This window comes from Notothenia rossii (genome assembly GCF_949606895.1).
Source record: "Notothenia rossii genome assembly, chromosome: 4".
NCBI lineage: Eukaryota > Metazoa > Chordata > Actinopteri > Perciformes > Nototheniidae > Notothenia > Notothenia rossii.
In genome coordinates this window covers 91,048,874-91,064,344 of record NC_136902.1, presented here as the reverse complement: position 1 = coordinate 91,064,344, position 15,471 = coordinate 91,048,874, and the positions used below count along the sequence as shown (strand labels likewise).

Genomic DNA, 15,471 nt, shown 5'->3' with positions numbered 1-15,471 from the left:
AGGTCCACAGTATGTCTAGTGTTTCCTTGTTGCTCTGCAAGATGGCCCTGGCCTGGTATGTGGTAGCTCGCTGTGAACTGAAGCCTCTCGTGTAATCATAGTTCTCTCTGTAACGCTGGTTAGATCTGAGCAATCTATTTCTATTTACAGATTCCTTCTAACCTCTTTTTAAGCGGCTGTAAAAAAAATGTAGTCTTCTGCACAGTTAAGTTTTGTATTTCTCAGAGTCGCCCTTTTATTTCACCCTCGTCATCTGTGGGAGAGGGAACTGAAGCCATAGTGTGTGCCTCATAGTTTTGACATCTTTGTGAGGCCGGCTGAATTAAAGATCTATTCATTTACAGACTTCTATACAAGTCTTAACATCTTCAGTCTTCTGCAACTTTTTTCCAAGTTTTTCTAGATCGAGTGTTTTACGATCTTCATCTTTGCAAAAGTCTCAAATGTAAACACGAGGCACAGACTTCAGCTATTTGAACATGGCTCTATTTGCCCAGTTTTTCCTCTCCTTGACCTCTTCATCGACTACATTGGGCTAGCTCTGAGCTTTTGTCACAGTCGGATTCATTGAAGCTTTTTCTACATCGTGGAGGGTGAGAAGTAAAAGGTCATTATCTGGTTTCAGGAATCCAACGACTTCTCTGTCCATCCCTTTTTCAGTTTTTAAAGGAATATGATGTTGGTGTGAAATGCTGGGACTCTGCTTTATTAAACCTAAATTATATGAAAACCGTAGGCGCATTCACAGTACTTTTCCCACTTTAGTTCCGAAATGTCACGTTCACACCAAAAAGAGCCGGAACTAAAATGAGTTCATGAGAACCTTTCTACCCCCTTTTCCGTCAGTACAAGCGCTAGCCAATCAAACCGCGTGCAAGCTGAGCGAGTCAGACCGCAGTTCATTTCCTCATATTCCAAACGAGATATTACGGTAGCAAATCACCCGGTTCTTTACGACCAGAATTATGAACTAAAATGAGTTCAGAACCTTTTTACCCCCTTGTCCGTCCCTGCTAGAGAGCAGGGACTTTCGTGGGAGAAAAAGGTTCCTATTTCTGATTGGCTGGGCGGATTGCAAACCAAACCCAAACTCCCAAAACGTTTTGTGAAGCCGCCATTTTATTATTCTCGCATTAGCATTATTAGCGTTAGCCAAGCGCACAAACGCAGAGAGGCTAACTTATGGCAACACAAAAGAAAACATGGGAGATGAGGAGGTGTCGGCGTTCTGGCGATTTACCCGGAAGGCTTCAGTAGAAGCAGCTGGGACTCCCAGCAGCTTCTACTGAAGCCAGTCCCCAACTCCGAGGACTTCGGGTGGCAGTATACGCCGTGAAGTTTTTTTGGCCTGCCAGTAAACCCGAAGCAGAAGAAGAAGAAGTGACGTCAGCGGCTTAATTTGCCTAATCCTCCCCCAGGGACTTATTCCGGTGTGAACGCGATCTGAACTAAAGAGTTTTCATGAACTAAGTTCTGATGAACCTTTGTGGGAAAAGTACTGCGGTGTGAAAGCGCCTATTGATGTTGGTGTGAAATGCTGGAACTCTGCTTTATTAAACCTAAATTATATGAAAACCATGTTTCTACCAATACATTACATTGCATTTAGCTGAGGCTTTTATCCAAAGCAACTTACAATAAGTGCATTCGACCAACAAGATACTACTTGAAGAAAACAGAATCATATAAGTACATCAGGTTTCATAGAGCCAAACATTTCAAGTGCTACTCAACTGGCTTTAGATAAGCCAGTCCTTTATTAGTATATAAGTGCTTTGTTAGTAATTCTATCGCTCAAAGTGGAGTCCAAAGAGATGAGTTTTCAGTCTGAAGAAGATGTGTAAGCTTTCTGCTGTCCTGATGTCAATGGGGAGCTCATTCCACCATTTTGGAGCCAGGATATCAAACCCACGTGTTTTTGCTGACGGGAACTTGGGTCCCCCTCGCAGCAACAAGTAGAACTGAAGTTTCGTGAAATGACTGACTACATTATGGCAGCAGAAAGTGTATTTTATCGTCATCTTGATAGATTTGTAAACATTCAGGGAGTCATTTTAAACGATATCAGTACAAAAAAGACACTTTAAAGTTGAACTATCATTCTTTTAATGGTGGCCTTTTGTGTTTTATGTAAACTATAACTAGCTTTAAGCTTCTGCCACAATTTTGATTACGTTTTCTTTGGAGGTTTGAATGGGACCATCTTCATTTGTTTCCCAATCCAATGTTTCCTTTGTTGAAAGAGATAACACATCATTCAGGCTTAGTCGAGTGTCCATTCCTTAATAATCCATTACCAGGGAATAGCTGCAGGTTGTGCATGATGTCAGCACCCTCTCACTTTGTGACTCGACTGCTTATCAGCCACTTTGGTCACCTGAGGGTGGACTTTGGTCCATTTCCATCGGTCCCTGCTGATGCTATAACCCGACCAATGTCTACGTCACACAACGGCTCCCTCACACACAATGTTAAACCCCTTACATGCTGATTTACTGAAGCACGTGGCCCATAAACTACATGTCCCACAATGCACCTCAAATATGAATTTTGCTCAACATTTCTCTTTTTTATTATTACATTTTCACTTTTCTTTCCAGAATTTGGCTTTTTTTTTTTTTTTTTTTCATTTTGTGACATTCTCACTGAAGAGGCTTCCAATTATTTGCCCTGGACTTCTGCTTTCAGAAGTAGTTAATTATGAAGTTGTTACCCTATCTGATAATAATCCAATGCAGAGGCAATAATGTAATATCATACATTATTTTATATATATTAAATATTTATATATGTATTTTTTAGGGATGTAACGGTACCCGTACTGAAATTATTAGGTACGGGCCCTTCGGTTCGGTACACGTGTGTACCGGAATGTACCGAACAAATATAACGTTAATCGTAAAAAATTGAGAACGTGAACAACTTTTTGGAATTAATCTCAGGTGCTGCGTCGCAGCATTCAGAGTAATTTGCTCACATTTGCTCACATTGCGTTCAACATAGAGCGAGCAAGTCATTTCATTGGAAGAGAGGCATACTATGAGAGCTGGCCAGAGGGATGCGTTCAAATTTAGTCAGTAATTTGCTCACATTGTGTTCAACGCGTCATAGAGCGAGCAAGTCATTTCATTGGACGAGAGGCATACTATGAGAGCTGGTCACAGGGATGCGTTCAAATTTAGTCAGTAATTTGCGGAACTGTCGAAATGGCGAACGCAGATAAAGTTGAGCTCGAAAATCCTCCAGCATCATTGAAGTCTCCGGTTTTGGAACATTTTGGTTTCGCAGTTACGTACAAGGATGACGGACAAAGACAGGTGGACCGAACCAAAGCTGTTTGTCGGCATTATTCAACTAACATTGGTTACGCGGCTGGCAATACATCAAACGTGCACACATTTGAAAAGGCATCACCCGAACGTGAATATCACCGGTACCAAAAGAAAAGAGACTGAAGTGCAAACCCAACTCCCACTAGCATTTAAGCCTCCACCACTCGCAACAAGGTCAGACCGAGCCAAAGCTATTACAAACCCCAAATATCCTTATGTTGCCATGGTAGCAAAGCGCTACCTGGCTGTATCTGCTACCTCTGTCCCTAGAGAGGGTGTTCTCCACAGCAGGAGACATTGTTAGTACCAGCAGATCTGCCCTTTCAGCAAGCAATGTGGACAAGTTCATCTTTCTTTAAAAAAACAATACAATGACAAGCAAGTCCTAATGTCAAGCTGGCTGCTGAGGTACGAGTACAGTTCAAATACAGATTATTTCACTTCATCAAAATGCTGCACCTTAATGTTTATTTGTATTATATTTTGTATTTATTTGAGTGAATACATTATTCACTGTTAAATAATAATTAAAAAAAGCCAAAAAATATTTTCTGTATTGTGATAATTTTTTCTGCTGTACCGAACCGTGACCTAAAAACCAAGGTACGTACCGAACCGAAATGTTTGTGAACCGTTACATCCCTAGTATTTTTATATAGTCTTAAAGTTACAACTGGCCCCTTGAGTGCAACCATAATGCTGATGTGGCCCGCCATGAAATTGAGTTTGACTCTAGTTTCGCAGACAGTCAGGATTTTTACTGTAGATTTGCCGGTGATTGTCAGAGAGGACATGATGGATCTTTTTCATTTTACTTTAGGTTGTTAAGAGTGGTAAGCACACTTTAGGTGGCTCTGACGATGAAGCTAAGTCGGCCTGCTTCTTCGTCCCTCCAGAACAATTTAATAAAATTATCATTGTGGGCTTTTTGAGAGAATCTGTGCCGGACACATTTTGTTGTGTTAAGTCGGTTTGTAGCTCGGGGTGGTTCAGCAGCACATACGTAGCCTTTAACAAACACTCTGCATCCTGAAATGAAATATTGCACTTGTCTATATTGCAATTTGGATTAATTCTGCAACCCTAGTGTACTTGTATCAGTTTTCCTCCTGTTGAACCATTTTAATAATGGCTGCCTTTTGGTTTTATGATCTGTGAAGCCAGTTAGCATTTTCTTTTAAGTTGAACTAAGGTTAGGGATATATTTGTTTGTCACGGCAGCATGTCAAAAGACTTAAAACGTGACATTAGACGCATAAAACAAATAGAATAAGTGCAGAGCAAGCACGAGGGTTTCTATATCTGTGACTTGATGCCTTTTCTAAATGTTCTGTCACCGATTCAGAATGAAACAGACTTCACACACTATGCGTCGTGGAATAAACCATGAGATCAAATCAGTTTAAAACCATTCAAAATGTCCTTTCAACACGGATAAGAACTCCCAAAACAAATCCACTGTTATTTATAAGCTGCATAACGTCTCTTACAATTCAATAAAAGTGAGACTATAGTTGGTTTGAGATAATCTGTAAACAGTAAGAACATATCTCAGAGTCTTCCACCATTTCTGGTTACGGTCAAAAGTCCTAAAATGCATCCTTTGTCAGTTATAAGTGTAAGAGTGTAGTTTGTACCACTTGACATAATCTAGCAACAGTTAGAAATGATTTCTGATAACACATGGGCCGTTCTTGCCCTTCCAGAGTTAACTGCCACCCTTTCCCCACTCGTCTCCCTTCTTTAAACAAGCTCGGTCAAAAGTCTCTGCAAAATTGCCCCCTTTTCTGCTCTGTGTGTCAGAGGAAAAAGACCCAGGGGAGGAGAGAGGGGGAGGAGGGGGGGTTGAAGGACATGTCAGCACATAGCTCAGCTCCACGTGGCCACCATCTCCTCCCCCTTTTGAGCCGGAAGGGCTAGCCAACCCTCCCCTTCCTCTCTAAAAGGGGTGAGCTTGAAGAAAAAAAAAGATATATCCGAGGAAGCGCCCCGCAGGATGACAGGGCAAAGAATGAGAGAAAGGGGGAGTTCCTTCGGCTAGCTGCTGCTCATTTGATGATTTTTCTTTCTCCCCCCCCTCCCCCGTCCTCCTTTGCACCTCGTTCACTCCCCGGCCCCTTTAACTGTCTGTTAGCCTCTGTGGGAGGGGCGGCACATTCCAGTGCCATAGCTTTACAAGGCCACTCGCTTTATCCTATTTTTTTTTTTCTTTCCTCCCCTATTCTGCTTAGACAGTTATTCAAGTAGCGAGCGAGCGAGTGAGCTAGCTGGCGTACTGACAGTCAGGCCCAGGCTGAGTGTAGATGTGTATGTGTGAGCTATGCTGAGTTAAAATTACAAAACTTGTGGAGCTGCTGCTGCTTTGTGGAGTTTAAAGTCCAGCGGCTGGATCACTGAACCCACAGCCCCAGGATGAGAGAGGCCTGTTAAGGTTAGTAATGCTTCGGAAATGGAGAAGGGAGGTGTAGATTTGAAAGGTCAGTGACGACGAGCAAATATTTCTTAAAGTCCAACAGTAGGCCTGTAAACTTTTCCAGTTGAATAATTGTCCGGGGAGTGTGTGTGTGTGTGTGTGTGTGTGTGTGTGCTTAGATTTAGCAGCGGTGGCTCAAAGCATGACAGCTCTTTAGGTATGTAGAGTGAGAGTGAGAGGAAAAAGGAGAGCATGTGTTTGTAATGTAATGGCACTCCTTGGTAATTGATTAGATCTTGTGTGTGTGTGTCTCTGTCTGTGTGTGTCTCTGTCTGTGTGTGTCTCTGTCTGTGTGTGTCTCTGTCTGTGTGTGTCTCTGTCTGTGTGTGTCTCTGTCTGTGTGTCTCTCCGTCTGTGTGTTTAAAAAAAAAAAAATGTAAATCCAAACACAAGTCTTTCTGGTGACAATCAGACACATTGTGTGAGCCGAGGAATTTGCATAGCGTGTACAGTTTGGATTTTTTTCCCTGCGTGCCTCAGTGTTCACAATGTGAGATATTTAGCTTTCATTGAATCAGGCAGCGACCAGTCACCAAAAAGGGCTGACAATGTAAGCGTTGCATCATGGGAACTCTGCTTACATGTTGCTGTCCTCAGGCTGAATGGTTGAACCCTTTCACTCACATTCAGATTATATATGGATTATATTGAATTTCACCTCGAATCCAACCATTGGTTGCTTCACATGACTGGCGTATTTTAAGTGTTACCATGCCGATATTATGAAATTAAAGATCTAATTGTTGCATTGCCAGGTTATTCTGTATTGTATTGAATAGAAACGTGTATGATGGCATTCTCTTACATGCTTCTTCTGTCGTCTCCCTGAGGCATTTTTTTACTTCCTAACTCTCACACACGGATTCACTTCTTCTATTCTGTACCACCGGTAACCATGCGTGTCGTCTCCTCTTCCTCCACAGATCAGAATAAGAGACCCTAACCAAGGAGGTCGGGATATTACAGATGAGATTATGTCCGGGGGTCGCAGCGGCTCGACCCCAACCCCACCACAGGTGAGCTTCAATAAGTGCCAACACAGCAGAAGCACTGGCACACTGCTTCAGTTTCAACTTTTTATTTTTAGACGCATATATAAAAAGATTCAGGCAAATTGAAAAATGTACGTTTAGTGGAATAACTCTCTCACTGTCATGTTTCTAATGCTTTTTACTTAAGCTAGGGATGCAACATGTGTCAATTTGGAAGGTTTTAATAGCCTGATAAGTAAAAATATAATTGTCATCTTGTTTAAATGTGTTTAATACAATTGTTTTATAAATAATTACCAACCAATTAGTTGTATTTAAGCAATATACTAAAAGCATATACTTTAATATCTGCTGCTACTTTGCTCCTGTAATTTTGACACCTTTACAACAATGATATGTACATTAAGAAATAGGAGTTTAGGTTAAAGACTGACCACAAATCATACTTTTCTTATATATTCTACTATATATAAATACGGGTTACACAATATGTTATTTATCATCATCTCAATGATGACTTGTAAGACCGCTATAGCACTCAGAGATGACTTAAACAATTAAATCTAAGTGTTATGACTCGTATGCTTCTTTTACTTTCCATTAGGGCTGCACGATTTTGTAAAAAAACTGACATTGCGATATATTTTCCTCCCCTGTGATATGAAAACATACAGGAATTGAAGAAAAGACAGTTTTTTGCCCCGCTAACCATCTTTTCTTGAACTTTAATGCTAAACAATTGGTTTTCTTTTTAACTATATTTAACCGGATGAAGGATTTCAGTCACGGACGTCTGGATCTTAAGTTATCAGAGCAACAAGCTGAGCTAGCTCGGTTAGCAGCGCCGAACTGGAGAAACACATGAAATCACTTTATTCAGTGTTTTTACCTTTAATCACTGCTTTGGAGATTTGATTGGTAGTTTAGTTTATTTATTTATAGTGTCGTGGATAGTCCCCATCGATGAACTGTCACAAAAACAGTAAATGGAGCAGCTTTAGCCGACATGGCTAATTTCCAGCTGTTGTCCCCGGCCAGATGGTAACAGACACCCTTACAATCACAATATATCAACAGCATTAGTTATTAAGACAAGTCGATACAGGTGTAAGGATAAGGTCACTCACTCAAGCACCCCTGGCATGAGAGCCGCGCGAGTTTTCCTTTTGTAGCAAGCAGCAAAAGAATTGTAACATGACGTGTTTGAGTTAATTTGCCTACTTTAATATCGCACATCCTAAAAAAATGTTTAAAAAAATTGCGATGTGACTCCGATTATCGTCACGACACCATATATCGTGCAGCACTACTTTCCATATGTAAATCAGGGTTTGTAAAATATCATTATGTTTGTCAAAATGTCAACCTCAAAGACTGTGAATTTAGAAAATGGCACTTTTTATCTATCATTCTTTATTTTATTTGCAGCAGAACTGATTTCATTTTAATATCTTTTTGATCATCAATTTAATAACTTCTATAAACGATTCAGGCAAATGATGAAACTACATTTAAGTGAAATGACTGACTCACTGTCATGTTGCTTTTACTTTTTAAACTTGCATGACAACCACAAAAGACTGAGCGCTCAGGTATTTTGTTTATCTGTAGAGGATTAGTAGAAATCATATTGAAAGAAGACGCCTACAACACCAACACGTGTCTTTTAATAATCCAAAGTGACACCGTTACTGCAATATTCAAATCTTATATACACATATAAATAACACAAAACGTTCCTCCTGTGTAAACGCCAGCTTACGTCCATTGTAGCACTTGTATATAAAACAGGAATGGACTTGCCTGTCTTCCATATGTTACGGCTTTACTGGGAATGCTGCAGATTTCCATTCCTCGAACACATGTGACACTACGACCTGTCAAGAATGACGCTGATATACGAGTGGTTCTCACATGTGGTACATCGATCCAGCAACGTGAATTACTCTATTTGGAAGCATTAGTGTCGTGGCTTCCTTCCTTGTTTCGCTATCAAGCCACTAGACGCCTTAAACAGACATTTTAACTTGTCTTTCCTTTATATTACTTACAGTTTGAAGAGTTGCTTGGCCGCCGATGGTTTTTAAATGATCAGGGGGTCCGCGGGGTCTTAAAAAGTGTCAAAAGTTGATATATGAATTTAGCGAAAATTAAGGCTATTAAACGGCATTTTCCAAGGTATTACATTTTGTAGCTTGTTTCCAATAAGTATATAAATGGTCCAAAGAGGTTGTATTCTACAGTGTGCCTGAATGTAATCATTGCGTAGGTGTGTAGTGTGATTCTGTGTAGTTTATTTATGGCATCCCGTTGGATTTGACGTCATCTGAACAGGACATCGCACGCTCACTGCTTGATGGCGCGCGAAGGTCCGTTTACGCCGGTTGCTAAGCAACATCGTTATGGGGAAATGCAAGTCTGCGTCCAAATGGTTGGAAGATAAGGAGGAAGGACAATCAATACTGTATATAGTCAATGTGAGGTAAAGTGTGTCGCCAAGGTAACCGGTTACAACTCCAAGTGGCGATGAGGTCTTAAAATGTATGGGAAGGGTCTTAAAAAAGGTCTTTAAAGGGATTACATGTGATTTCAGGATTCCTGCATATACCTTGTTATATAACTTGATAACTTAAAGGGTATTGGACGGTTAAGAACTGTTTTTCAGAGGAGGCGCCGTGGGAAATGTAGTCTTTTATACTCTCGCTGACTACAGACGTCACGATTGGGTGGCCTTTCTTATAAAAAAAAAGTATTGGCTCCAACAGTTAGCTTTGTGGTCACTGGTGATGTCGTCATTCTTACTTTCTTTGTGGTGTGTTTTGTGTCTCCTTCAGTTATCAGACAGTCCGACGGTTCAGGCGAACGGTGAGAGCGTCACATCTGCTGCAGCGCTGGTTAGACCTGGTGAGTTCACGCAGGACTTTTTACAAGTACAATTTCACAATGATTGTTTTAATATTGCCGATATAACAACATCTGACTGAGCTGCAACTGACAAATGCTTTCTCAAGTCATTATTTGGTCTCTAAAATGTCATATCTTTGGTATCTGGACTGACAAAACCAGCCATTTAAATACTTCTCCTGACTCTGTGTGTGATGACTACTTCCATTCTGGAGAGGATCACAAATACATGGATCCTGAGATTAAAGCTCAAGCCGGTGACGAGGGATTATTAAACATTTTAAGTATTTAGAAAAAGTCTGAATTATGAGAAAAAATCTAAATGTTGAGAAACTGAATTTTTTGGGGAAAAAAAACAAAATAACCAGATTTTGCGAAAAAAGTCAGAATTTTGAGATTTTGAGAAAAAAAGTCAGGATTTTGAGAGAACGGTATTCCTCCATCTTGTGACTGTGAAACCCCCTCTCTTGGATATCAGCATGTCAAGGACACTGTTCAGGAACTAGTTGATGCTCTGTATGTGATGACTACTTCCACTCAAGGATCATAAATACATGGAATAAATAAATAATAAAACCTCATATTTTTAGGCGCCTTTCAAGGCACCCAAGGTCACCTTACAAGGAATGAAAGGAATACTCTAACAGTACAAATAACATACAGGGCAGACGGACCAAATTCACAATACATTCAAAAGTGTATTGAAAGTCTCTGGGTTGCATGAGATCTCCCGATATTGAAGCTCAAGCCGGTGACGAGTGATACTTTTTTATCATGACATCTTTTTTTCTGTCCCCTCCAGATGACAGAGGGAGACCTACGCCCCCTCCTCCGTCAAAAACCCCTGACCTTGCTAAAAGCGAGCCCCTCCTCACAGAATCTGCCTCCTCTGACACAAACACTACGCCCTCTGAACCCCCTCAGGATCTCCCTCTCGAAACTCTCCCTCTTCCCACTCCTGCACCAACTGCCCCTGTTATTGCAGACGTAATGGATGCTCCTCGACCTACCAGAGACCCCACCCCATCTCCCAAATCTGCCCCTGAAGTGCCCGCCTACCCTGCCCCCCTCCCTGCCGCGATACGATCTGCGGCAAAAATCAAGAAAGAGGGGGTGGTGGTGGTGAAGCAGCAGAAAGAAGAAGTAGAAGATGTGCCTCCTCGTTCTCTTTCTACCACGAATGGTGTCGTTGAAGCGGAGCCAGAAAAGCCGTCGGTCGTGGTGCCCCCCGCTCACCTGGAGGCCCCTCTTGAGTCTCCCATCGCACAACCAGAGGAGCTTCGTCTCCCCAATGGCCTCCCACTGCCGGCCCCTCGAGATCCAGAGGTGCCCGAAACTATTACCGCACGCACGACGACAGAGAGAGACGACAGCCCCATCGCCGAACCCGATATCAGCGACGTGGTAGAAACCCCCGTCACTCAGGCGCCAATTCTCCAAACCCCACTTTCTTCTCCTCCTGTGGTTGAAAAGCCCACACCTGTCGAGGAGACTCCCGTTGAGCTTGTCGTCGAGGAGGAGGAGGAAGAGGAGATGTCCGTCGAACCCGAAGAGGAGAAAGCGCCCGTCGAAACTGAAGAGCAAGAAGAAAGCCTCGCTCCTACACAAGTGGAGGTTATCGAAGAATCACCGGTGCCAGATCCTGCAGAAACGGTACCAGTTGTAGCGGAAAGTGTTGAAGAAATGGAGCTGACTCCTCCCCCTCACACAGAAGAGGCATTGACTCCTCCCCCCCCAATAGCAGAAGAGGCATTGACTCCTCCCCCTCCCACAGCAGAAGAGGAATCGACTCCTCCCCCTCCAACAGAAGAGGCAGTGACTCCTCCCCCTCCCACAGAAAAGGTGCTGACTCCTCCCCCTTCCACAGCAGAAGAGGCATTGACTCCTCCCCCCTCCACAGCAGAAGAGGAATTGACTCCTCCCCCTTCCACAGCAGAAGAGGAATTGACTCCTCCCCCTGCCACAGAAGAGGATAGGGAGGAAACTGAAACTCCGCCTCCTCCACAGACGCTCCCCCCTGCCCTGGTAGAAGCTACTATGCAAGGTAAGTTTATAGGTTTATAGTTTTATATATAGGTTAAAAAAAACTTTCGTTTTAATGCAGCCTATCCTGAGATAATACTTCATTTTGAATTGTTCTTTTAGTTACAATAAATACATACACAATATACAGTAAGTAGTACCCGAAACCTTTAGAAGAGAAAGTAAAAAAAAGCTGGGTATTACATTGACAATTCCTGAGAATAGTCTAAAGCTGCCAGTCGACAGCATCGTAGACCTAAGGGTAACCCACTACCAACAAATATATATATATATATCCTGAGATCCTTTAACCGTGCCTTATCATTTCACTTTTAGCTGCAGCCAGTATTTTATCGCTTATTAAAATGTGCTATACAAATAAACTAACCTTATAGGGAAGCACCGATTTCTCAGCCAATACCAGAATGACTCTTTAGGTCACATGTGTCAAACTCAAGACCCGGGGACCAAATCAGGCCCGTGGTGGATTTAATTTCGGCCCGCAGGATAATTTCTAATTACTATTAGATCTGGCCCGCCGGCATTGGAGGTCATGGAGGATAGGGGTGATGTGGTCGGAGCGTCAGGAGGAGGTGAGCAAGCAGGCAGCTGAGTTTTTGACATATTGAAGTGTTTTTAAGTATGAATGCAGGTGATCCAAAAAAAGTATAATATGCGATTTCTGCACACATGGACCAACCGAAATAGATGAATATTGGTGCCTATGTGAGACAGTAAATAGGGCAGTAAATATCTTGTCAACAAATTCATCAGATACCAAAAGATACCCATTCATTTGTGGAAGGTCAATATGGGTAGAGCTCTAGTTACAACATGATAATACGTGTAGTTAATATCTCTGAATCTTCTCTCAGGTTATGTTTGTGTTGATCTGAGGCTCATTGTGTTTTACTTCCTTCCTTCAGCTGCTGTGTCTGTGCCAAAGAAGAAGCGGAAGATGAAGGATCTGAACAAAAAGGAGACCGTGGGCGACCTCCTCGATGCCTTTAAAGAGGTGTGTGTGTGTGTGTGTGTGTGTGTGTGTGTGACCCCTCCCCCACCCCCTTCATCCACTGTAACAATACTTTTTCCCAACATGCACCTGGTCTCCCCTCCCTCTGCCCCCCTCCCCCCACGGGAACACCATCTTTCTGAAATAATATGTACCAGGGTTATTACGGTCATTAAAAACCTGGAAAAGTCATGGAAATTCAAAAAGCTAATTCCAGGCCCTGGAAAACAATATTTTTCCCGAAGTTTTGGAAAAGTAATGGGAATGTAACTAAAGTTGCATCAAATATCCATCCATCCATCTTCTCCCGCTTATCCGTGGTCGGGTCTCGGAGGTAGCAGTTCCAGCAGAGAGCCCCAAACTTTCCTCTCCCTGGCCACATCAACCAGCTCTGACTGGGGGATCCCAAGGCGCTCCCAGGCCAGAGAAGAGATATAATCCCTCCACCTGGTTCTAGGTCTACCCCTCGGTCTCTTCCCAGCTGGACGTGCCTGGACCGCTTCCCTAGGGAGGCGCCCAGGTGGCATCCTAACTAGGCGCCCGAACCACCTCAACTGGCTTCAACTCCGAGTCCCTCCCGGATGACTGAACTTCTCCCCTTATCCCTAAGGGAGACGCCAGCCACCCTGCGGAGAAAACCCATCTCTGCAGCTTGTATTGCGATCTCGTTCTTTCGGTCATGACCCATCCTTCATGACCATAGGTGATAGGTGGGTAGGAATGAAAATGTCCCGGTAGACAGAGAGCTTCACCTTCTGGCTCAGCTCTCTTTTCGTCACAACGGTGCGGTAAAGCGACTGCAGTACCGCTCCCGCTGCTCCGATTCTCCGACCCATCTCACTCCATCGCTCCATTGTTCCCTCACTCGAGAACAAGACCCCGAGACACTTGAGTTCCTTCATTTGGGGTATATATGCATCAAATATAATTTATATTTTATCTAATAGCCAAAATAGTAATACTATAATGATAATACTGTATGGTATAGTAATGAAACGTAAAATGTCCTTTAACTGATGAGGTGTTTTGCTGGTGAGAGATTTGAGTTGCTTTAGCGTGTAGAAGCTAGTAAGCCTACTATTGGATTTGTTTTAGATAGGCTGAACATGTTTCATATGCAGACCTTATTTTCCTGATCCATGTTAAAATAAACCATTTTCAGTGGTACCGCTGAGAAAGAGAAATTGTTTTGGTGATGGAAAATGAGGTAAAGGTCCTGGAGAAAAATATCGCAATGTCAGTTTTTTACAATATCGTGCAGCCCTAGTCTGACCTCTTCTCCCTTCTTTCCAGCAGGAGCAGGTAGTGGTTCCTCCTGAGCCTGAACCAACCCCCGTTCTAGAGACGAAGCCCCCCGTCGTCTCCACTCCTGCCCCAGAGGATCCGGATATGACGTGGGAGGACAAGGAGGACAAAGAGGGCAAGATGGACGCTGAAAACACCAAGCCGGATCCCAACAACCCCGACAAGAAGTACCAGTACAAAGAGGGTGGGTCTCTGAACCTTGAGCGGCCATCTAATCTCTCATCAGCTACGTTTGTGTTTGCTTTGTTAAACACCTGGGAGTGGCCTGAGTTACCTGACTGCTAAGTGGAAAAGGATAGATATGTGACGGTAGAGCATGATGTTTGAACAATACGCTCAAGAAGGAGAAGCTTGACCAAGAGGGATTTAAGTTAAAGTCATGACTAGGGTTTCAAACGTTCGGTAAATGTCCAAATTAGGCTTGGGAGTTTTTGAATTGCTTGATAGATAGATTGTGGTGAATTTTACAAATTATTTGATATTTTTTCAGTACATTTTGACTTCACAATGCTCTAGAGCAGGGATGGGCAAATGGCGGCAGGCGGGCCACCTCCTGCAGCCCTCAGATTAATTTATAAACAATTAATAAAAACATTTAAAAATGTTTTTACTCGTAGTACTGATACCGTCCACTAGACTCCTAGTTACGTCGCGAGCTGCGTACATGATTTCAAATACCGCAAAATAATCTATGGCGCATTTGTGTGTATTGTGTTTGTTTCCCGTGGAAACACTCTCAAGAAACACCGGCTGTTGTTATGCCTGCTGTGACATTAAGTTGTCTCTTGTAATTATGCCTTTACAAGCTTAAAGGTTTTATTTATCATCTGAATTTGGCGAAACAAGTTTAATATTCTTAAAACCAAGACTTTGTTTATTTGAAATCAGATGAAAACAAACTGTTACGGACCCTGCCGTGTTATCTATGATTACTATACGCTTTTCATTCATAATTTCAGCGGGAGGGAGGGGGAGCGGCGCTGAGGAACAGCAGAATGCGGGCTGACAGGAGTCTGTGTTGACATTCCCCTTATTGTGCGTCAGCAGAGACAGGCTACAAGTGTTTTAGGTTCAAGTTAGACTAATATCTGGGTTAGTGTTCATGACTTCATGTTTATGTCATTTTAATGGTTAATCTCAATACACACACATGTTCCCTGCTTTCCAATAGTTTAAAATAGTTTTATTCCACTGTTTAATAACCTGTTCAATACAAACATGCCACTTGTAAAAATGAAATAACATTTCTGTGAACTGATATTTGTTTAGTGAGCTTATTAGAGGATGTTCCCATTTTTTGGGGATGTTCCCTTTGATTGTAAAATGTCAATGAAGATGTCAGACTTAGTATATTTGTTAATAATTACAAACAACAACACATGGAATTTTTGTGTGTTCTCCAAGTGAATCTGCGGCCCCCTGGTGGCCAGT

General features: G+C 42.5%; 1 protein-coding gene across 11 annotated transcripts in view; it reads left to right on the top strand.

The window, feature by feature from the left end:
- Window positions 1–15,471, top strand: part of LOC307036159 (eukaryotic translation initiation factor 4 gamma 1-like) — a 71,712-nt gene that overhangs the window by 31,763 nt on the left and 24,478 nt on the right. For 8 of the 11 annotated variants that reach the window (XM_079676232.1, XM_079676231.1, XM_079676230.1 and 5 more), the window contains 5 exons: window positions 6,729–6,821; window positions 9,632–9,701; window positions 10,504–11,745; window positions 12,650–12,738; window positions 14,029–14,224. In XM_079676232.1, the coding sequence (XP_079532358.1) occupies window positions 6,729–6,821; window positions 9,632–9,701; window positions 10,504–11,745; window positions 12,650–12,738; window positions 14,029–14,224 (1,690 nt within the window). Of the gene's footprint in view, window positions 1–5,362; window positions 5,764–6,728; window positions 6,822–9,631; window positions 9,702–10,503; window positions 11,746–12,649; window positions 12,739–14,028; window positions 14,225–15,471 lie in introns of those variants that run through there. The other 3 variants (XM_079676228.1, XM_079676226.1, XM_079676225.1) reach the window with 2 other exon arrangements.